Below are 23,558 nucleotides of genomic sequence, written 5' to 3'. Positions count from 1 at the left end.
TCCCTAGAGATACCTAAAAGACACATAGATGAAGTACTGAGGGATATGGTTTAGTGATGGACTTGGCAGTGTAAGGTTGGTGTTTGGACTTGGTGATCTTAAAGGTCTTTTCCAACCATAATAATTCTATGAGTGACTCTATGAAATAATATAAAATAAGAAGAGTAAAATCTTTGACTATTCCTTTATTAGAAAAAAAATATGCAAAATGAATTCAGTAACACTTCAATGTACCTTTTTACAAATACCTATATAAAGGGAGGCTTGTCTTTTGTTTTTCTAGTGTGTTAAAAAGTAGCTGTCAGTATCAGTTTACAGTGTACTTTTTTAGAATATAGTATCAATTTTAAAATAGTTGATGCAAACATTTTTAATCAGTGCTTAATTTGGTTGCGAGTTATGTGGTTTTGGATTTTTTTTTTGTCTTTCAGTGTTACTGAAATACTCTTAACACTGCCTAATGAAACAGATAAAACTTCAGAATGCTACAATGTGAGGAGTTCTTTTACAGGCTTTAATATTTTAATGTGAATCTGGATCTGATTATAATTAAGTTATTTTATTACCTACTTAGCATCTATTCTAATGCATTTAATTTTCTGTGAAGATCTTCCTTCATAAGTTGTGTTTATACACTCAGAATGCATCTATTGTCTTGCTTATGTACCAGTGGTGAGAATACTGTTGTGTGAAACTTGGTAGGACTAGTGTTCAAGGAGTAGAAGTCATTCCCTTAATTTCCATTTGTGTAAAACAAATTGAAGGTTTCCAGTGGTAAAAAAGATGTTGATTGTAGCAGCTGGAGATGTTTGTCATCACAGAGTGAAGTATATGCATATATTGGTACTTTACAGTAGAATGTACTACTGCTTTTAGAAATCAAATGGCATACTTATCACAGTAAAGGTACATCAGGAATCATTAAATGTACATCTTCGTTATATAGTCAGTTACATAAGGGGCTTTATAGTATTTTTATATTTTGCTTTCATTTTAAATCAAACACTGAAACCCTTTTCATGTGCCCATATTGTCAAAAGCAAGTTTGCTTTATAAAATGCTATAGTCTTATACAAGAGAACAGTAATACTATGCATAACAGGGACTACTGTATGTTCTGTATCAGATCCTTATAACAACAGCAAAAAACTGTCATTTTGTGGTTTAACCTAAACATTGTTAACACATCATACAGACACTTTTCCTAAAACTTACGCAACTTCTGTGTTAGTAGTACCAATAATAATACATTCTTGTAATCACAATACAGTTTAAAGCATCCTGAATCTGTGGGATCTGCTGCCTCAATTCAGGCATTATCTGTGCAGATGTTTCAGGGATACTTTGTGTTTGTTGCACATGTACACACTATCCACACCATGCATGGCACTGTAGATTCTATGTATGGAAATCTCAGACAAATGCTCAAATTCTGTCTAGACAAAACTTGTGGATGAGGAAAAGAAGAGCTTATACCTGAGGATAACTGTACTCGTGAGAGCTGTGACTCCGATGTGCTCCTTTGAGGTAGACTACTTACAAATACAGACCTGCAATGATATATTTGAACATCCAAGGGCAAGTAAACATTGAGGGATACAAACTTTTGAGACTTATGCAGTTATAATAGCAATAGGTGAATACTTATAATATAAACACTATACCAATAGACATAGACTCACAATTCTTAGTCTGTTCCATAAACCAATGTTAAAAAAAGAAAGTCTCAATTCTCTCTTCTGGACAGCTTTTCTCCACTGAAGGAACAGAGAGAGTAACTAACCACTAAAGTAGTTCATATCACTTATGGATCAAGCCATCCAAAGTAATTGTCTTAAAGAATCTATAAAGTAATCAACACTTTATTTCTTCATTGTAATTTAGGATGATTCAATCGGACTTTGTCTTCACCACTTGCACATTTATTTTGGGGCAATATTTGTATTACCAAGATTTCTATACTAGTGAAAGTAAATTTGAAGCTGTGATCCCTAAACTCACTTCTTGTCATGTTCTAAGCTTTTTCTGTTGAAAACAACAAGAGAAAAGAAAACCCTAAACGTCTTCTCCTCTCTAACCTCAAACTTGTTTGTGCAGGATTATCTGGAAAGGGATTTAAGCTGGGTAGTAGAGCAGTAAACATGGCTACAGGAAACAGATATCTTGTGGATATGAATGATTGATTTTTCATTTTCAAGGCACGCTACTGTAATCTATAAAAGATATGAATGCACAACCCAGGTGATCTGGATAAAAATTGAACTAATGAGAATCATAAAACAAACTTGCATGTTAAAAAGTAAGATGTGAGGGCATGCTGTCCCTTATTCATTATCATAAAAAAAGCTGGAGACTCATGTAGTTGTGACTTTTCTATCCAAGAAATCCATTTTCATAGGGAACCAACAATAGCAGCACTTCTAGGGTGAATCATCCTTATGAGGAAAGGCTGTGGGAAGTGGGGCTGTTTAGTCTAGAGAAGAGGAGACTGAGGGGGGATGTCATTAATATTTACAAATATCGAAATGGTGGGTTTCAGGAGTTTGGGACATCATTTTTTCTGTTGTATCTAGTGACAAGACAAGGCTTAATGGAATGAAGCTGGAACACAAAAAGTTCCATTTAATCATAAGGAAGCACTATTTTACTGTAAGGGTGAGGGAGCCCTGGCACAGGCTTCCCAGGGAGAGTGTGGAGTCCCCTTCTCTAGGGACATTCTAAACCCACCTGGACGACTTCCTGTGTGACCTGCTCTAGGTGGTCCTGCTTTGGCAGGGTGGTTGGACTGGGTGATCTTTTGAGGTACTTTCCAATGATGCCGTGAAGAAGCCAGTCCAGACTCAATAGCCGATGTGACTATTAAGCAGATATTGTTTACTGCAGCACTGGGGAACACGGAGGATTTCTCCACCAAACGTACCCACCTCAGCCTTTGGATTTTAAGCTTATATTTACAACAAACATGAATATTCCTCACATTTCCAGGAAAGGGCCCACCCATAGTCCTGTCTTGGTCCACCCAAGTTACGCCTCTATCTTGTTTCTTTTGGTGTCCTCTTGCTTCCTTTAGGGATTGCTGTTGGATTAAGATCCAAACTTTCCTTGCGATGTATTTTTACTCCAGGGTCTTTGTACAGGATGAAAACTGGCCTAAAACCTCTGCCATCCCAGATAACAATTTTGTTTAGGGCTAGGCAGGCCTTGTAATGATCAGTGGTGTACAATGTCCAAATGTTCAAGTGTAGAACTAATGTAATAGCTTTGCCATAATAATTTTGTTTAGGTACATACCACTCTTGAAACTATCAGCGCTAAGGAATAGTTATGTTACAAGAAATAGCTATATCTTTCTAATAGCTCTGTTTGTGGGCTTACAAGACTAGTAGTTTCATAAAACTATATGTGCGATTTTCTAACTAATATTGTAAGTTTTAATAAGCAAGATTCCATAACATAAACTTACCTATCTACCTATGAATCACCAACCCTTAAGATTCTGTGATTCTATGACCTGATCTAGGTGGACCTGCTTGGACAGGGAAGTTGGCCTAGATGATCTCTAAAGGTCCCTTCCAACCCCTACCATTCTATGATGCTATGAATTTCAGTTTGTATCTCACAGTTCTGAGACTTCTGGAAAATTAAATTTCCAGTTATATTCTAGAAGTTTGCTGACATCATGTAGCCATTTATTTCAAAGTGAAAATGCTGGAGGTTTTTTACCTATACTGCAAGACTTTTGTCATGCTCTAATTCACCTCTTCTATCTTCAAATTGTAAACCAACGTAGTTTATTTTAGAATGAATATTGTGTATATATTCTACCGAGAAGCAAGCACAAAATGCCATTATGAAAAACTCTGAAAAGATATACAGATGCAGTAGTTAGAAAAGCAAACAAAACATGAAGATTCATTAAAAAATGGTATAGAAAGTAGTCTGTAAATGTTAAGAAATCATTTCATGAGTGTGGACTCACAACTTGTTTCTGTTAATACCCCTGTTATCTCTGGCCATCTTGATAAATGACACATAGCAGAAATAGAAACACTGCAGAGCTGTTAAAAATATGATCAAAGGCCTAGAGAGACTTCTGGATGAAAATGCACTGGGGAAAATGGGCTTTAGATTAAAGCCAGCATAGTGAGAAAGACAATGACAGAATTTTATTTCCAAAGTTGTTTCTCAGTTAATATCATTTATCTACTCATAATGAAGGAACAGCAAGAATACGTGAGATAGCAGGTTCAAAACAAATTTTAGGAATTTGTATAATTTTGACATGATGCTGCTGCCACAGAACTCTTGGTCAGCATTGTGACTAACAGGAAGGTTTAGAAATGTATGTAGAGAACTAGAACAACCCTCTAAGCTAGCGCACAGGTAAGAAAACTAATTTTTGATGACATGTAGCAAACGTGCTCTTGGCAGTAGAGGTGTAAATTTTACCAGTGATGACTTGTTAAGTTTTTTAGTATGACTGCTGTCTAATAAGAAGTGCTACATTTGATCAGCAGACTGAACAGTAGGCCATTTAGATGCCACAATTTACCTTCTTACCAGAACTATTCAGATACCAAAAGATACAGTTATTTGTATATGGTTGAACCTATAAAGACTGCAATAAAAATAAAAATGGAACTAAACTGTCAACTACGAAGGGAGAAATACCACAGGAAAAAGCAGCACTGTCGACTTCTCAGGATTTTTAAAAGCAAAAAAATATACTTTTGTGCAAAGAGATGCTTACCCAAGGAAATCGTGAAATGCTTTTTGTGCCTCACAGTGGGGACAGAAAACATTTGTTTCCATTTATGTCAGCTCTCAGTAGACTACTTTTTCCTTCCCCCCGTCAAACCACGGCTATTTTGTTTTTCACTCTTACTACATCGCAATTTTAGGACTTTGAAATTTGGTTGATATTTGGAACCATGTTCAGCTCTGAGGTGAAGAGTAGTTGTTTTACAGACTCATGACTTTGAAGATGAAATTAGGCAGCTAAGTTACCATACCATGGAGTAATACCAGCTAGGGCATCAGCAAGAGCCCTGGTTGTATATAGATGGTGTCCTTCTAGGAGCACATGAACAGAGCAGAAGCTGAGGCCTGAAGTATCTTATTTCTCAGCTTTTCTGAACAGTTTGAAATAATTCTAAAAATATTTAGGGAATTCTCCAAACTTTGCATAATAGAGAATGAAGTATAAGTTTAAACAAAACCCTAAAACCTGAACCACAATTCTTTTGGTGTTAACATCATATAAAAATTATTGCCATTTTACCTTTTTTAGCATGTTTTTGTTGTTTTAGGATTTGATCCTCTGACATTTTTCTTATGGTTTTCTTTACTGTTCTTCTGTCTCTTCAAAAACTCTTCCCTGTCTTTATATACTGCTTTGCTCTTGGAGTACTTCATGTTCTCACTCAGCATGGCTTAATGTTCATGCAGTCATGCCTGCAAACCTGAAATAAGTCCTGGTAAAAATTGCTTTATGGGGGATCGAATAGAGGAGAGATAAATTATGTATTATATGCCATTTTGTGGAATCCTCTTTTAGAGTAATTAAGGAAAGAAGAAAGAAAGGAAGGAAGAGGTGAGACCAAGGATGTTTGTATACATTAATTGAGGAAAAAAAAACCGAAATATAAACCCTGCCAACTTCCTTAGTGACAGAATAACAAGTTATTTCTAGCTTTTTGGCTACCCAGATATTTTGTGGAATCAAATCAAGGGTTTTTTTAAAGACATAATGGGGATTATAATGGCAACATACATAAAAGAGGACTTCTGTCATGCTAGACTAAATAATGTTGTAGTAGTTAGTAAAAGTTCTTTTGGCAATGTTATTGACAATTTGTTTCTCTTCCATATCCTAGCACATATAGTTCATCATGGATACCTGTTTTATATTACATTTTTTACTTTAAAAGGGTCTATTTATTTATGTGCATGAATTAGAAGCCAAGAAAACCTCACACTTTTAATCTATTTGATTTTCTTGCCTCAAGCAAGAACACAAATAATACTTTGTTTAAAAATAATTTCATTTGTAGATGACAATGAAAATAGCAAGATTTTATTTTAAACAATTAGGGGTTTTTTTTCCTAATACAGCACCATCTCTGCCTGTGTCTATGAGTTCATTATAACAAAAAAGGCTATGAGTGAAAACAACTGTGGATTAATGTAAACTGGAACTTTTTCAAGGTGTAAAATTACACATTTAGAGTATATAAAAATGCTAGATTTTTTCCTAACTATCAAAGGAAAATTAGAAATAACTTTTGGAAAACATCAGTATTGTTGCAAAACAGGATTAAGTTTCAAAGTGTAAGGATTAACACAAGCAACATGGGACCAAAATGGAGGCTGCACAAGTGTTACTGTTCTTTTAGTCAATTTAGCTGGTGCAGTACTTTGTTGATTTGAGTTTTATGCAGAATGTTCTCCTCTCCTCCCATGAAGTTTGTCAATACAGATCTATTCAGAGAATTTCTGCATATTTGTCAGTGTGGTTGACCACTGTATACAAACCTGTTCACAGTGTAATAGAAATGGGTCTCTCTGATGCTTTCCACTTTCCGTCTGTATGCATGATTTTCATTGCTTAGGCAGACTCTGAAATAAATTAGCTATCTGAGATTTAAGGAGAAATATTCCCAACCTGTGAGAAACTTAGCTTGTCTTCAATAGTAAAAGAAAGGGGGAAAAAAAAAGGGAAAAAAAAGTAGATATTGCAGTTTTTCTAGTGTAAAGTAATATTGATAGAATAATTTACTACAATCCAACAGATGATACTCCATGAATACTTCCCATTTTTATTCAACGGTCATCTTACTATAAACTTGTTGCTATTTTTTTTCCTGAGAAGACCTCTGTCATCGTACCAGTTTTATCTTCCGATTTTTCTGATGTGACCCAACATCGTTCATAAATTCAGAAGATACTATATTGATGAAAGCCTTTCTGTCTCTTTTTTGTTTGTTTTTCTCTTCTTCCCCTCCCTCTGGGGGTATAAGAAAAGTGTTGCTGATAACGTGCTTTTCCATCTGTCTAAAGAGCACCTGAAAGATTACAGTACACTAATTTGACAGTTGGCTAGAAATTCTGGTTTTCATAGAAATGCCATAGCTATTAACCAGTGCCAGTTTACAGAAGTTTAGTTTTGTGAGGCACTGATGCGCAAACATACGTCATTCTCTTAAAAACTCACGAACTCTAAAGCAGTGTTGTTTGCAGCTTGCAAATGCTCTTCTAACTCTTGATTAAGAATATAATCTGAAAATTTCACAGTCTTTGTCACACATGAGTTCATGTAATCACAACCAAAACCAGCAAAACCAGTTCAAGTTTATACTGCTTCATTTTTTATTTAAATACTGAAAAGTGGTTGCTCATAATCCTGAGCACCATTGCATAAGAAAATTTTATTTCCAAGTGTGTGTTATAACTTATAATATGCAACCACAGGCATGATGATATGTTGCTTTTGAAATGATTTTTAGGAAGATAATGCACTTTGGCTGTAGAATAAAGGACAAGTAATGCTAGTGTGAGAATTGTCGAGACAGCTGGCTCATTTCAAGCTTTATTACTCCTCAGCACCAGGCAATAGATAGTATGTAAAAAAGCTTGATTTTTTTTATACTGTGTTTTTCTTGTTTATCAGAATTATTCTTGATTTAGACTACGAGGTGTCTAGTTCAAAGCTGTTTAATTGAAACAGGTTTCCAGGGTAGGTAGAATTGTATTACATGATACCTGTAATATAGAATCATAGAATCATAGAATGGTAGGGGTTCAAAGGGACCTTTAGAGATCATCTAGTCCAACCCCTGTGCCAAAGCAAGTCACCTTGGTCAAGTTATGCAGGAACATCTTCAGGCAGGTTTTGAATGTCCTCAGAGAAGGAGACTCCACACCCTCCCTGGGCAGCCTGTACCAGGGCTTCCTCACCCTCACAGTCAAATAGTTTTTCCTTATCTTCAAATGGAAATTTTTGTGTTCCAGCTTGATTCTGTTACCTCTTGTCCTGTTGCTAGCTACCATCGAAAAAATGGATGTCCCAACCTCCTGAAATCCACCATTTATATACTTAAAAATATTTATGAGATCCTCCCTCAGTCTCCTCTTCTCTAGACTAAACAGCCTCAGTTCCCACAGCCTTTCTGCATAAAGAAGATGCTCCAGTCCCCTGATCATCTTGGTGGCCCTGTGCTGGACTCTCTCCAGCACTTCCCTGTCCCTCTTTAGCTGAGGAGCCCAGAACTGGACACAGGACTCCAGATGGGGCCTCACCAGGGCAGAGTAGAGGGGGGAGCACAACCTCCCTTGACCTACTAGCTACACTCTTCTTGATGCATCCCAGAATGCCATTGGCCTTCTTGGCTTTGAGGGCACATTGCTGGCTAATAATGTAGCAGAAAAGTATATTAAAGACACTCACATTTTTACTGTTTAACTCACATTTTATCTGTTTTTATCAAAACAGATGTGGTACTTTTGGAGATGGGGAGAAATAAACTGTAAGGTTTAAGAAGTTGAGATGTCAGGTGGTGGAACCAGCACTGGCAGAGGAACACATTGATGAATGGGGTTAAGTACTGTAGAATGAAAGCCATTCACTGTAAAGTTGTGATACAGAACAAAGACTGTTTATTAAAATGGATGGCTGCAAGAATGTATGCCATAAAGACACTCTGATGGAACCCTGATTCACTTATATTTAATATAAAGGTATACTTGGATCCCTGAACATGAATATGTATTTAAGTGTGTTCTCTCTCTGTAAAAATTACTTATTACTCTTCGCAGAGGTAATGAGGAGCTTGGAATTGCCCAATACAATTGCCCAATTGGAGACGGAATTGCTTTCTTATGCCACTCCTTGATTTGTACAATTTTGGCTCAAAACAGTTCTATGTTACATATACATCACAGGAAAATAAAACAGTAACTTTGAAATACACTTTTATGTGATATTAGAAAACAATTTCAGGTACATTTTCCCTTCTAAGGAACAAATTATTCTCTGTCTTCTCCTCATGACTTAGCTGGTGAGAGAAAAGAAGTGATGATGGAAATGTCATCAGTGTAAGTGGAAAGAGACAAATAGCAGCTGTAGTGAATACAATAGAAATTTGTTTTAAATTTAGAGCTAAAGAGAGTTGAGTAGAACATGCTGATTTTAGAATACTTTCAGAAATTATATTATGCCATGCCATTTTTCTGTTGAAGTGCTAGAACTCAAGATGTTGCAATTAAAAGCGATAAAACATATGACAGTGTGCCAATATGTTAAAACGCTCAAAGATAAGCAATGTAGCAAATCAATTTGCCAGTTGAACAAATTTTAAAATATATGCATTATTCTCTCTTTATGGAATGGGGGGAAAGAAGGGAATTGAAGAATTTTGTTGGTAGTTTCTAACAAAGGAACAGAAAGAGAAAGCTTGTTCAAACTGGATCCGTTAATATCAACCATACTGATCGCAGCTTTGGAGTCTCCTCCTCTGGAGTCATTCAAAATCCACCTAGGCGAGTTCCTGTGTGACCTACCCTAGGAGGTCCTGCTCTGACAGTGAGGTTGGACTAGATCTTTCAAGATCTCTTCCAGCCATTGAGATTCTGTGATTCTGTGAGTATTATGTAATTAAAAGAGCAAATCTTGTATAAGTAGACATTCTAGTAGAAATATTAATGAAGATATTGTGAAAATTTGTCTTCTTTGAGTTGTAGAAGTGATTATAAATTGTTTGATTATACTTCATTTATTTTCATTTGTTTTTTCATTTATTTTTTGTGGTTTGGTTATTTTTCTTGATTCAGTTATTTTTTATGAATCATGGACATTAAGATGCCTTCTGATGAGAACTGTATAATTAAGCTATCAAATACAGGTAATAAAAAGCATCATACTATGCAAAAGAGGCTCTGAATTAATAGCTTTGATTTTTCTTTCATTAATAGATACATCATCATTACCAAATTAAACCAATACCTAGTGCTCCAGTTTTGCAAATGCAAAATATGCTGAGGACTCGCATATAAATGACACTGACCAAATCTGATAATTCTACTTTGCTTATTATTAGGGGCTTTTTAGGCTTCTATTCAATAAGCTAGAAGAATGTAAGAAGTGACACAATCTTTTGGTTAATATAGCTGTTTATTAAAATTATTTTTTTAACTGAAGAGAACTTATTTCTGTCTTAAAAAAAAAACTTCCTGCTTTATTAAATAATGTGTAAAAGAAAAAGGAAATGATTTTCGCTTCTGTGTTATCTATATCAGAAAACATGTTGAAAGATTTATTTTAGAAAACAAATTTACATCTTTGTTAAGTTTTTTACAATAGCACTAATAGATAGTGAATATATTTATATTCAAGGAGCCAAACTCTGCTAGGCTAACACAAAAGGTATGTAATATTCTGTCTCTGCAAAATAGAAAATGATGTGTTTGAGAGCTGTTCAGTAATCTTACAGCTTTTGTTGTGATTTAACTCCTGTGGGTAACTAAGCCCCACACAGCCACTCACTTGGTCCTCACTGGTAGAATGGGGAAGAGAATTGGAAGAATTAATGTGAGAAGGTCCCTTCCAACCCCCTACCATTCTATGATTCTATGAAAACTTGTGGGTTGAGGTAAAGACAGTTTCACGCAAGCAGAGTAAAACACGAATTTCATTCACTACTTGCCATCAGCAGATATTCACCCCTGTCTCAGAATCACAGAATCCTAAGGGTTGGGAGGGACCTCAAGAGATCATCTAGTCCAACGCCCCTGCCAGAGCAGGCCACTAGAATGTCCCCAGAGAAGGAGACTGGGCAGCCTGTTCCGGTGCTTCATCACCCTCACAGCAGAGAAATTCTTTCTTGTGTTTCTTTGGAAACTCTTACGTTCCAACTTATACCCATTGCCCCTTGTCCTATCATCTGAGAAGAGACATCACTGAGAAGAGCCTGGTGGTTCTCCAGGAAAGCAGGGCTACATCATGCATAATGGTTTATTGACAAGACAAACACTATCACTCCAAACATCCTTCCCTTCCTTCTTCTTTCCCTAGCTTTATATGCTGAGCATCGTGTTCTATGATATGGAGTCTATCAGAGGGCTACCAAGATAATCAAAGGACTGGAACATCTCTCTTATGAGGGAAGGCTGCAAGACCTGGAGCTATTAAGCCTGGAGAAGACTGAAAAGGAACCTTATCAACACTGATAAATATATAAAGGGCAGGTGTCAAGAGGATGGGGCGAGACTTTTTTCTGTAGTGCCGAGGGATGGGACTAGGGATAGTAAGCAAGTCTTGGCACAGGCTGCCCAGGGACGATGTGAAGTCTCCTTCTCTGGGGATTCAAAACTTTACTGGACATATTCCTGTGTGACATGATTGAGGTGAACCTGCTTGAGCAGGGGAGGTTGGACTAGGTGACTTCTAGAGGTCCCTTCCTGTCCACTCGCTGGTAGGGCAGGGTGAGAAGCAGCAAAGGCCTTGACTCTATTTAAGTCCTGATCGGCAGTAATGAAAACATTCCTGTGCTGTCAACACTATTTCCAGCACAAATCGAAATCATAGCCTCATGGTAGCTACTATGAAGAAAATTAACTCCATCCCAGCTATAAACCAGCACAGCCTTATAAAACAAAAATAGTTTTGAGAAAAGCTGGTAATTCTAAGAGAAATTATTAAAAAATTGAACGTGACAAGGTCAAAGAGATTAGCGTAGAAAGCACTTATGAAGGACATCCGAATATATTGGCAAGTGATTGTAAGGTAAAGTGTACATTCATAAAAATATTACTAAAATAATTAGTTATTGCTTTACCAAAGCAAAGTGGGATGTGTGTATATGAATATCAATTTTATTTCTAATAGAGATTATACATTATATCAATTAAAATATGTGTAAAATTATTTGAAGCCTTAATTCAGGAATGTTGTAATTGAGAGCATCCTGTGTAGTCACTGGAGCTATTCACACAAAAGCTTTATCACTGTTGGTTCTTACAGTGCTTGTGAAAGATTTAACCATTGATTTTTTTGTGAGAGATAAGTAGAATTTTTAAGATTTTACAGTTTAAGAGAATAATAAAGCTGTTTTTATAAAAGAGCCGTTAAATATAGAAGCTAAGACATCCCGAGTTTCTGTCAGTTGGAGTGAGTAAAAATGCCTGTATTCATGGGCAGTAAAGAAGTTATGTTTAGGTCTATATTTTTATGAAGTCCATGAAACAACATGAATTAGGAAAAACAGTAGGTGACTTGATAAGCTTAAAATTATTAATCAATATCGCCAAAGTAATTTTGCACCAACTACAGTATGTGAAAATGAACCATCTTTATCATTTAAATGTCAATATGTTTTCATTTAATTTCAAAATAACTGGAATGCCTTTTTCTGTAAATTCCCTATTCTTTCCCCACCTGATTTTATTTTCCTTATCTTTATATTGTTACAAAATATATCCTTCAATATGTTGCATTAGGGAGGAAAAAGAAATCAGCCCTTGAGAGACATTTTGCTTTGCATACTGAGCATACACAGAGCTTTGATTATAGTTGACTTCTTTCATGTACAAGAGGCTTTTCATGTTTTTTACAGTCTCTGTAAAGAGTAATACTTGAAAACTTCTAATAGTTGTTCCTACTAAAGAGTCATTAGTAACTCTATCTTTTGACATCAGCTTTATTGTATAATTTTATGATGCATTTTATCAGAAACTATTATTTGCTATGGTAATTTATCTCTATTAAATGCAGGAGATTTTTCTTCATAATTGCTAACCAAGATGCCAACCCAGATTATTTTATTTGGTTTAGTTTTCCTCTGCACAGAGCTAACAGTTAAGGTAAGCAAATAACTGTCAGATTGCCTTTGCATTGCTGTATAAGGTATCTGACAGGGAAAAAGAATTTTCCTCAAACTGTGTGGGTATTGCAGAGTCTGGAATCACAGCCTACGATTCTTTAGCCATTTTTATTCCTGCAGTTTGATTTTACTTGTTAATGCCATAGGGTTGGGGTTTTTAATTATTATATTGCAGTAGCCTTTTTGACTGTGCCTGCACCAAGGAACCTGGTGAAGAAATAATTATCACGATGGAAAGCCAGGAAACAAATTGCACGTGATTGTGTATGTGTATAATCTATAGGAATTGTTGAATATGAGCAGATGTGTGCATTGGGTCTTTTTTGTGAGTGACAGGAGTTTTTGTGAGTAACATTCAATTCTTTCTTCCTTCATAGATCCATGAACCTTCAGTCTCCATAAAACCTGGAGAAAAAGTGAGGAACAAGAGAGTGTAGGGCATGCTGGCACATATTAGCTGGTAGTGTTGTGGGGAGGGCAGTTTGGTCCTAGAAGAAGCAGGGTTCTGTCAGTGATGCTGTAATTTACAAAGACACAAACTTGGTAAATTGCTGTATTCATTGAAAACAAAAAATAATGAAAGAACAGTGACAATTTTCCTGGTCTTCTGTATTTCAGTGAACTCTCTTTTGCTGATATTATGGACTGGTTGATTTGGGGTATGGTGAAGCTAAAAAAACACGGTAATGTAATGGTCTTTTAGAAGGAAAAATTTTTCCTCCTCAAAAAACATTTGCTTAAAAAAGGAGGAGAAGGAAAACCTAAAGCTTAAAATTGAGGCAGTGACCGCCCCTCATGTGCCTACATTAGTGTTTTGTTTCCATTGGGAATGTGCTGCTGTGTGAAAATCTGATTGTCTTTACTTTTATCTTACTTTAGTTTTAATAATGTAGTGACTCTCAGGGTGCATAAAATGGATTCATTTCCAGTGGAAAAAAACCCCAAAGAGATGTGCTCCAGGTTCCTATCTAATGTGTGCCAACTTGCTAGATTAGAGTGAGTTCAAAGTTAAAAAACTGAACAGAAAAACAACTCATTGCCTCCCTCTTCCCCAAAAGCATTAGGAATTAGATTGTCAGCACCAGGTGTTTCATTCTGTATGTGTAGTGTAATTCTGTAGTACTTGTTTACTAATGCAGATACACCAGTTTTGTTCATTGTCAGATTTCTGCATACATCTTCCATATGAGGAAAGACTGCGGGAACTGGGGCTGTTTAGTCTGGAGGAGACTGAGGGATGATCTTATTAACATTTATAAATATCTGAAGGGTAGGTGTCAGGAGGTTGAGACATCCCTTTTTTCTATAGTAGCTAGTAACAGGACAGGGGGTAATGGGATGAAGCTGGAACACAAAAAGTCCCGCCTGGACATGTTCCTATGCGACCTGATCTAGGTGACCCTGCTTCTGCAGGGAGGTTGGACTAGTTGATCTCTAAAGGTCCCTTCCAACCCCTACCATTCTATGCTTCTATGATATTGCTGAATTAGCCCCAAAGACCTTCATAATCTTTAGGAATCATTCTGTTGTTGTTATAGAAACATTGCATTCTGAACTGTATTTATGTTACATGAAACCTAATGCAAGAGACTAAAGCTGTTGCCCACTGGAAGTCAATTGTGAATTTTCTTACTGAACTTTAATAGGAGTTTTATTTCCTATTGAGCTTCTGTGACAGAAAATAGTCTGTGATATGCATCAATGCTTTCCACATCTCCAGTATTTCCAAGCGAGATCTACTTCATATATATATGTGTATGTGACCATTTCTAGTCAAATATTTAGGAAATGCATGAAACTATGTGACCGTTTCATAGGAAAGCAGTAGACATATCCATAAATTATATTGAATTTTGGTAGAAACTTATTATGTTTCAGACTTTATAATGTATATAAATGTCTTGTGTTAGACAATGTATCTAATAATAAGAGACAAATCATGCTCTCTAGAACAAAGACTCCAGAGAGTGCTACCTCTATAGTCTGAAGTCCATATTGGAAGGAGAAATGAAAGACAGGAAGAATGTGAAAAATGTACTTTAATTTGCTATCTAGATTTTACTAGTTTTCCTAGAGTTTTTAGGAATAGTGTCAGCTGGGAAGGAAAGGAATTTATACTCGTGAACAGAAAAGAGAAGGGTTCTGGTGCAGTTACTTACTGTCTCTTGTAGTACAACCATCTTCTTAATCCTTGTCTCTAGGCAATATTTGAACATCCTTTTCCTGTCTTTGATCTTTAACTGGACCAAAAGTTTTAAATCAGAAGTTTTTAAGGAATAGCTACAGCTGGGAGGGGGTACTCTGAGATGTTGAGCTCAAAAGAGCTACTGTCTCTTAAAATTCTGAAAGAATATTTTCATCATTTTCTACATAGGTCAACTTTTCCTTTAGATGTCAGTAAAGTTCTTTAACCATGAACTAGCTTTTTTAACACCACATATACATAATTGACTTATCATCTGGAAATGAGCGGCCTTGACTTTTCTTTTTCCTTGACATTTCTAAGCAAGGTTTTCTTTCCCTTTATTTGGCCAATATCTGTCAATTACCTACCATAAATCTCTCTCACTTTTTTTTTATTCCTTTGTTAATTTGGATTTTTTCAATAGCTTTTTTTGCAGCTGTTAAGTGTCATAAAGATGTGACAAACCATATAGCAGCTCCGATCAGAAAACTTTAATAATATGTAATGATTTCGACTGAAGCTTTTTTTAATGTTTTTCCTTCTTTGTAAGTTATATTTTAAGTGCTAGAAAAGTATGTGCTAATCAGTGCCTAGCTATGTAAATTTCAAGTAGCAATATGAGAAATCCTAAGAAAAACCTTCAGTCTACTTTACTGTAATCTCTAATAGGCATTTTCTATACTTTCAGCATTTCAAGTCTTCAACACCCTGCTTCCCTGATGATTTATATAGTAATTTCTAACAAATTATCCTTTGAAATTCCTGTGTCATTTGCCAACTTAATGGAAAAGAAGGTTGGCATGAGCATTTTATTCAATTGTTTGTATATGAGGTCCCTTTCACCTATTGAGCGACTCCAAATAAGTTTAGAAAATGAGAAAACTTATTGTGTTGTTGTGCATTCTTTGCTTTTTCGTCTCATTAAAATGCTAAACTAATGACCTTCACTCAATCAAAATGAAGCAAATTTCAGCAGTGTTACTTAAAACAAATTTTTTAAAAATATGTAAGACTGTTCTGTTTTAATTTGAGTTTATTATATAGACATTTAGAGTAAAATCCTGGTTTCATAGCTTAGCAAAACTAGGCAGAATTTTACTGGAAATAATGGAGCTGTAGGAGAATAAGGCAAGAAACTAGCTTGAAGTGTAAGCACACCTTTTTAATAATACATGTATGTGGAAGTGAGTACTAAGAATTTCTGTCTTTAAGATTTCTATTTGTTTTCCTTCTCCAGTGCGAATAAGTAAATAGAATTTTCTTTATACATACACAGAAAGAAATAGTCTTCTACATCCTGAAATAATAGAGTATATATGCTTAGTGACCTGTACAATAGTCATAGATCATACATAATTTTCTAATCTAATATCTTGGTTGCAGATACTGGGGAAAAATAATAGCTGAATTTATATAGTCTCACATGCACCTGCTAAACATTATGATGGTACATCAATAAATGTAAACATCTTGGCAACACTGTTAATTTAAATTTTCTAAAATGTATTGTATTTTTATTTCTGTATTAACTTTATTAACTTTGGCTTTTTCAATTATTATTACTTTCTTACAGAGACTAGCAACAATATCATGGTTTCTTTTGACATTTGAAAGAAACATTTTTTAACAACTATAGTTTTCTCCTAAGATGCTTCCTCTTGAAAAGAAGCATTATAGAAAATCCAGTCAACTCTAGTGAAAACAAACTAGATTTTATTATATAAATGGTTTTTCTGGTTATATAAATCGGACACAGCCAGATAGTGTCTCCTACAGGCCATGGTAAAACATAATCAGGGAGTCTCTAAATTGGAATATCTCTAAAATCTCTGAAAAAATGCAAATGTAGTTATCAGAGAAGAATTACAAGAGTTCTTTGAATGATTAGGTTTTTAGTAAGTCAGATTTGTTTCTTTCATAAAACTTGTGTTGAGGATTCTCAAATCTAGCTACACAATACAATTTTTTCAAGGTAACTGGGCACTCAGGCATTTTATAGATATCATTAAATAAGTCATGTTGCCCAAGATTTGCTTGCAGGTAAATTTGCAGTGAATTACATTAAGCATTCTCCAAGTACTTGTAGGCATGATCACTGTGTATACAGGAAAGTAATTTTATGTATGCAAACAGGTACATAGGCTAGAGTAATTGGGCAGATTGACTAATTATGTTTCTAAGAATGTAGTTCCATATGCAGTCTAAAAGCACATGCACAATTTAGTGTATGCAAATTAATGCAATCACAAATGTTGCTGGTAAATGAAACACATGTATTTAATTTTACCCTTTAGGTGTCAACAGTGTTAGATAAGGTAGAGCTTATATATTCAGTAATATCTGTTTTATTACCAGACAGATACCAAAGCTCTTTTCAGGAAATTTTAAAAGTATAACATTTTTCAGTGGGAGAGGTTGACTTTGACCTGACATGATATATTTATTGTGGCAAAATACTAAGAACGTTTTTAGTGACTGCAGTGAAATCATAAAATTAAATGACAGAATTCTAGTAACTGCAGTTAAGTTGCAACAATCTGGGTTTTCTATTGAATTGAAAAACAATAAATATAGGGAAATCTAAAAGTAAAAAGAAAAAATTATTTCTTTTAGTGAAGTAATTTCTTTATTTACTCTGTTTTCCTACATTTTAAAATGTAAAAATATATTACTTTATCTCAAGTAAGTGATAACATATTTTTTATATTGTAGTTAAACAATCTTTCTGTATCTTATTTCATGATGTTGTGTGCACACACAAATAATCGTAATTCAAGATGATTTCTATTGTGACAGTAGATTCTTGGGTATTTCCATGTCAATAGTTTATGTATGCTCATAGCTGTAAAAAAATAAGCACAGAAAGAGACAGCAGTAACAAATCTGATGCAATTAAATAATGGTAAAAAGAAATGTTTCAGAACATAAGCAAGTAAAATATATTATTAATAAATTTTATGAAATGGATGTATGTACCAGAATTATTATTTTAAATGCTTTTAATTGACTTTTCATATTTGCCTTTCGTCTCAGTGAGTGACAATCAGAAAAAATCTATTCGTCAGCTCTGATAATACAGCATCTAATTTCTAAATACTAAAACTTCTAAACAGTTTTCCATCGAAAGCATTTCCGTGACTAGATGTCTCTAGATTGATACCTTTGAAGTATCACTATTTATAATTGATTTATAATGCCTTCCATTCCAAGTTTGAAAAAATACAGATGTTTCTGTTTCGTAGGAAGTTATTGTCAATTATATAGCAATCAAGATTTGGGTAAGAATGATCTGCTGAAGGTCTTTTACAAGTTCTGTGTATAACAGGAAACTTAACTCACCCAAAATGAGTACCCTGAGACAGCCTGCATTTAAAAACCTAAAAAAGCAGAGGTTAGTTGGGAGAAGGTAGACTTACCTGCCTATATAAAGTGTTTTCCATTTTCTTCACACCTCTTCCACTGGTTGTTAAAGACCTACAATTTTCATGTCCTGAGCTTGTTCAAGCATCCACTTACCTTGTACTTCTTCCCTTTTCTTCTTCATTCATTCCCTTTTCTTCCCTTTAGGTGATTTTACTTACCTATTTTTCACAATCTAAAAGAATTTCACTGCCACCGCATCTTTTCTTGTCTTTAAACTTCACTGAGGACATGTACAAGGGTGCAGATTTGCTAAAACCCTGTAATCACCACTAGTCCTTTCCTTGAAATGTTTTAAGCATCTACACCAAACAACCCCTATGTGTCTTACAAATCCTGTTTCCAGTTTCTAGGGTTTGCTGATATCAGTGGGATTCTCCATGTTGATATCTGTAACTTTTGCAATTGATTTATGCAGCATTTTATAGTTACTGTACTTCAGATAAACAGAAATTACATCGTCCTGTTATTTGTGATTCTGGTGCTGTTAGTAACCTCAGGCTACTGGGGTATTTCTAGAAAATTAGAGCTATAAAAGTAACAACAAGTAAGAAAGGTGCAGCCATCTAAATAATCTAATTACACTGGAGCTGATGTGGATGATTGGAGAACTCTCAGTCAAATGAGAGGAGCAGCAATAGCTTATTACTATATGCTGTACGTAAACAAAGATACAGTTCAACTTTGCTTTTCTTTACTACAGTAGAAATGAAGTGGTTTATACTTAGTCTTCAAATGATGCAACTCAGCAGAAAAGATTATTTATTATTAGAGTGACATATTTGAATTGTTTCATTTTTTAATATAGTTTCTGATGGACCTAAAAACTTAGTGTATGGATATTGTACCACTCATTCTTCTACATGTAATTGAAGCTATTACTGACTTTTTTTGAAATAACTGATAATTTCTGTGTACAATGTTTCAGGGTCCTTTATACTGTTTATACTGTGATATATCTGTGCAGCTCAAAATTTTGCCACAGAACATAACCTGAATGTAAACTTCTATAACTTACATGGGATTTTTTTCATCTTCTTAAAAACCAGAATGAAGCCAAAATTATAAACAGCGTAAAAATATTAGGATAGCTGAGAAATGGGGTTTTGGTTTTACTCAACACTAGTTTACTGTTAGTTCTGTGCTTTTAGCCTTTTACTCTGCACATCATCAAATCAGAGGATGAGGAATTTATTTTCTCTAATTTTAATTTCTTTCTATTATTCCAGACAAATTATTCAGAAACTGTGACTCACGACTAGTTAGCAAAATAGTTCTCCATTGTCTGTAGGTGATCCAAACTGACAGAGTTCTGCTCTGTTAAAGAAAAAATTATTTGAGTTTTTTAAAAAATAAGTTTGAACATTTACTATTTGAGTGTGTCCTGATAAGTCATTGCTTTACTCTAAGCATAATCATTTTTAGATTGCTCATTAAGATTCCAAGCAGAAAACACAACATAAAAATAATGTCTAATTTTCTATTTTCTTCTTTATATGGCAGCCATTAATATATAAAGCATATTGTAGGTCAGTCTATGAATCAGATAACTCTCATAAAACAGCTGTCTCAGGATACAGTGGTTGCTAATTGCTTTCATAGTTGCAAAAAACAAATTTTAAAAAATCTTGAATAAAAATAAATGACAGAATGTTTTCTTCCAGAGAGAAAACATGGTTGTCTGAGGATGGCCATATGCCACAAATTACTGAAAGCTAGGAGATTATTCTGAGAAAGCATCAGTATTTCAGCTTTTATTCTGACTTAGTTTAGCTTTTTTTCTGGGTTCAAATGATCCATCTAACTATATCCCTCTGTGTAAGCATACACATGTATGCTTGTGCAGATAAATTCTGTACTCCAGTGGACTGCTTTTTTTTCCCTTTGAAGTTTACATTGGGTGCTAAAATCTGAATTTTAGAAAATGTAAGCTGTGAAAGACAGTGGTTAAAGGGGGGCAAACAGTACTCTGGAGGACCACCTTCCTTTTTTGTAGAAAAGTAGTTACAATCGAATTTTCCTACCTGCTTGAACACCAGTATTAATACAACTGTTCCATTCCTACTGTTTAAGAAAAACAAAAACCTACAAGTCAGACATCTTCCACTGATCAATAAGTGTAACAGTCACCAAAGCATCTTCTTAATCATATTTTTATACTAAATGTCTTAGAAAGTGAAAAAATGTACAGGTATCAAGTATCACTATATTGAATAATGTACAAAGATGATTGTATACTGAAGACTGTGCCAACTCTTTACTTAGAAGAAAACGTTGTGGTTGAAATTATGTATGGCTCAGTGTTTGTAAAAGCTCATTAAAGTACTGCGAATATATTCTGATGTTTACTACTGCTTATCAGTATTTGTTTCCTTACAGCATGAAAGAGGCTGGTTTAGGCCATAAACACTGGAGGGGTGATCCCATTTCATCAAACTGCAAGCAGTGTCCAGTAGTTTATACCAATCCTGTCTGTGGATCAGATAGTCACACGTATTCTTCTCAGGTAAGAATTAAATAAAGAAGTAAATTATTTTTTCATTGTTCCAGTCAATTTCAGCTCTCGGAAAATAAAATACTGTGTTGTACTACAAATCAACATTTATTCGTTTTGACTAAAATAAATATTACAGAGTGCAACTTACAGCAATTTTAGTATATTGTAAGGCAAAAAAGCAAAATGACAGCAAATCCTAAGCAATGTGAAACAGCCTAGAGTACTCCACAATATAATGGAGCAAAAAACCACAGAAGCCCTGTGTGACCTGAGTTTGTGGTAGGATAAATATGTGAAGTCAGGTTTTCTAGTTGACCATTGAGGAGATGCTTCACATTCCAAGCACTTAGGCATATACATATACAAATAAATAAAAAAGAAAGATTATAGACGTAATTGTTGCAATTCTTGTAATTCTTTCCTTCTTACAAACACATTTTATATATTTTAAGATCATAATCAGATTTTACTTGTGTATTCCTGAACCCACCTGTCTTTTCTGTCCTATGTATTTGGAACAGTAATTTAAAAATGCTACTGTCAATTTACCCAGTTTTTGGGTTTTTTTAGAAAAAAAAATGTTCTAGTCATGCTGAAATAGTACAATTCTCAGCTGAAATTTGTGAGAGGGAAGGACTCATAATGCTGAAAATCAATCAATTTGTTTGGCATCCCCTCTTAAAACTTGATGTAGAAGAATGTTTGGCCAGTATCAACAACTAAGTTTTCTATTGGAGAAAAAAATGTGTACTCTTGATGAACACATTTTTGTCAGAAATGGCGTGCAATTCAGTAGGGCAAGAGGAGTTATTGCATTCTGTTATTCCGACACCATGTCCTTCCACTAACAAAATAGTTCTAGTAGTAGATAGTATCCAATGCTTCAACAAAAAAATAGTAATAATAATAATAATGATTGTTGATTAAATTGATGGAGATGGAGAAGCTCTATATTCATTAAAGAAAAATTTTCCATATAGCATTTTAAGCAAAATATTTTTAGGATATTTCCTAAAAATTTAAAGATTTTAGTGTTAGTATTTACTGTATTTATATTTCTGTTGGTCTTTACTGCAATGACAAACTACGTCTGAATTTTACAAAACAGATTTGAGTTTCCAGGATGCTTGGCTATTGGATTGAATACTAAATATCCTTTCCAAGGATATTTTTTCTTGATAAAATAAAAACATCAGAATATAACTAGTGCTTCCTCAATTCTGACAATTCTTGTACTTTATCCTAAATCTTACATTAGAAAATGTTTGTCTTAGAAAGTGAATATTTAGTTACAGGGAACTGCTCTAGAGTCTTAATTTTCCTAAAAAAAACTGCATAAATTTCTAACTCTTACACTAGGATATCTGGGGCCCTACACATGATTTTGGACTATTTGGCTTACCAGAAAAAGAATTCCTTTCCAGTGACAAGGTGACTTAAAGTTCTAATGTAGGAATTTGAAAATATTCTTTTTTTCGTTCACAGTAATCTCCTGCCTATGTTTTATCAAGGGCTTGAAATGTGCTTGCATCTTACATTGGATATTACTGTGATTTAGCATTTCTTATACTGTGCCATGTGAAGGTTCAATCTTTTAAGTTCCAAGCTTAGCCTGCACAAAGATATAAACCAGACAGTAGTCTCTCCATTTTGCAGTTTAAGTAGACAATGTAGGTAATTTGATACAGGTAATACTGCAGGATCAACTTTAAAAAAGAAAAAAACCACAAAACAGTATACTTTATAAAATCTGTGCCTACATTCTTCCTATTACAATACAAATATCACAATTGATTTTAACCTGATTGCTTGTTTCCTAATTTATTATATATGAATGCTGTTTCTAAGTACTCCTACAGGCAGAAATGACCCTTTTGGACTCTCATGGTCTGATCTGAAGTAAACATACAGAAGTCTATAAATAATTATGAGATGCAGATATTTTTGTGTTAGTTGATGTGTTAAAAGTGAGGGTATGCTTCTCAAACAGAATGATGAGGACTAAATTAGATCCTCAGAACTGCAGTCAGTAAAATGTACGTATTAGACAACCTGTACATTCCTTAACGTGCATGTCATGCAGAAGTATTGTAGCCTCCAAGAGCTTTTGCAGGATTTTCCTTTAGTTTTCCACTGCCTCATAATGGTAAAATTCATATCTAAGTTTACAGCAGCAAAGTGCTAAGAAAATAGTTAATGTCCACAGAAGATCTGTATTAGCCTATTTATTTTTATTTCTTTTCAATGATGTTAGCGTTTCATATTCTGTGGTGCAATTGCATCAAAATAGAGGTCCTTGCAAGGTTATTTCAGGAGCAGTTGCTTTAAAATGACATAAAGATGAATATTTGTGTTCCTTTACTCCAGGCAAAGCTTAATTTCATTGTGTCATAAAGCTCCAGCAGGAGTTTATACAGCAATTTTCTTGTATTTAGAATGCATTTGTCAATGACTGTGGCAAATCATACATTATATTTTCTGAAAATAAGTCAGTAAATAGTAATAGAATCGTACAACATGGCCAGGCAGCTGGCAGTTATTGTTTGGACCGTACTTTGGGATTCTGCCCTCCCTTTTCAGG

At 34.7% G+C, this 23,558-nt stretch overlaps 1 protein-coding gene across 1 annotated transcript in view; it reads left to right on the top strand.

Moving 5' to 3' along the window:
- The window catches only part of SPOCK3 (SPARC (osteonectin), cwcv and kazal like domains proteoglycan 3), a 196,026-nt gene that overhangs the window by 97,441 nt on the left and 75,027 nt on the right, over nucleotides 1-23,558 (top strand). Inside the window, exon 5 of the mRNA XM_061992882.1 lies at nucleotides 20,860-20,986. Coding sequence (XP_061848866.1) covers nucleotides 20,860-20,986 — 127 coding nt within the window. The remainder of the gene's footprint in view (nucleotides 1-20,859; nucleotides 20,987-23,558) is intronic.

This window comes from Colius striatus, chromosome 3 (genome assembly GCF_028858725.1).
Source record: "Colius striatus isolate bColStr4 chromosome 3, bColStr4.1.hap1, whole genome shotgun sequence".
NCBI classification, from domain to species: domain Eukaryota; kingdom Metazoa; phylum Chordata; class Aves; order Coliiformes; family Coliidae; genus Colius; species Colius striatus.
This window is presented reverse-complemented; position numbering and strand designations above follow the sequence as displayed.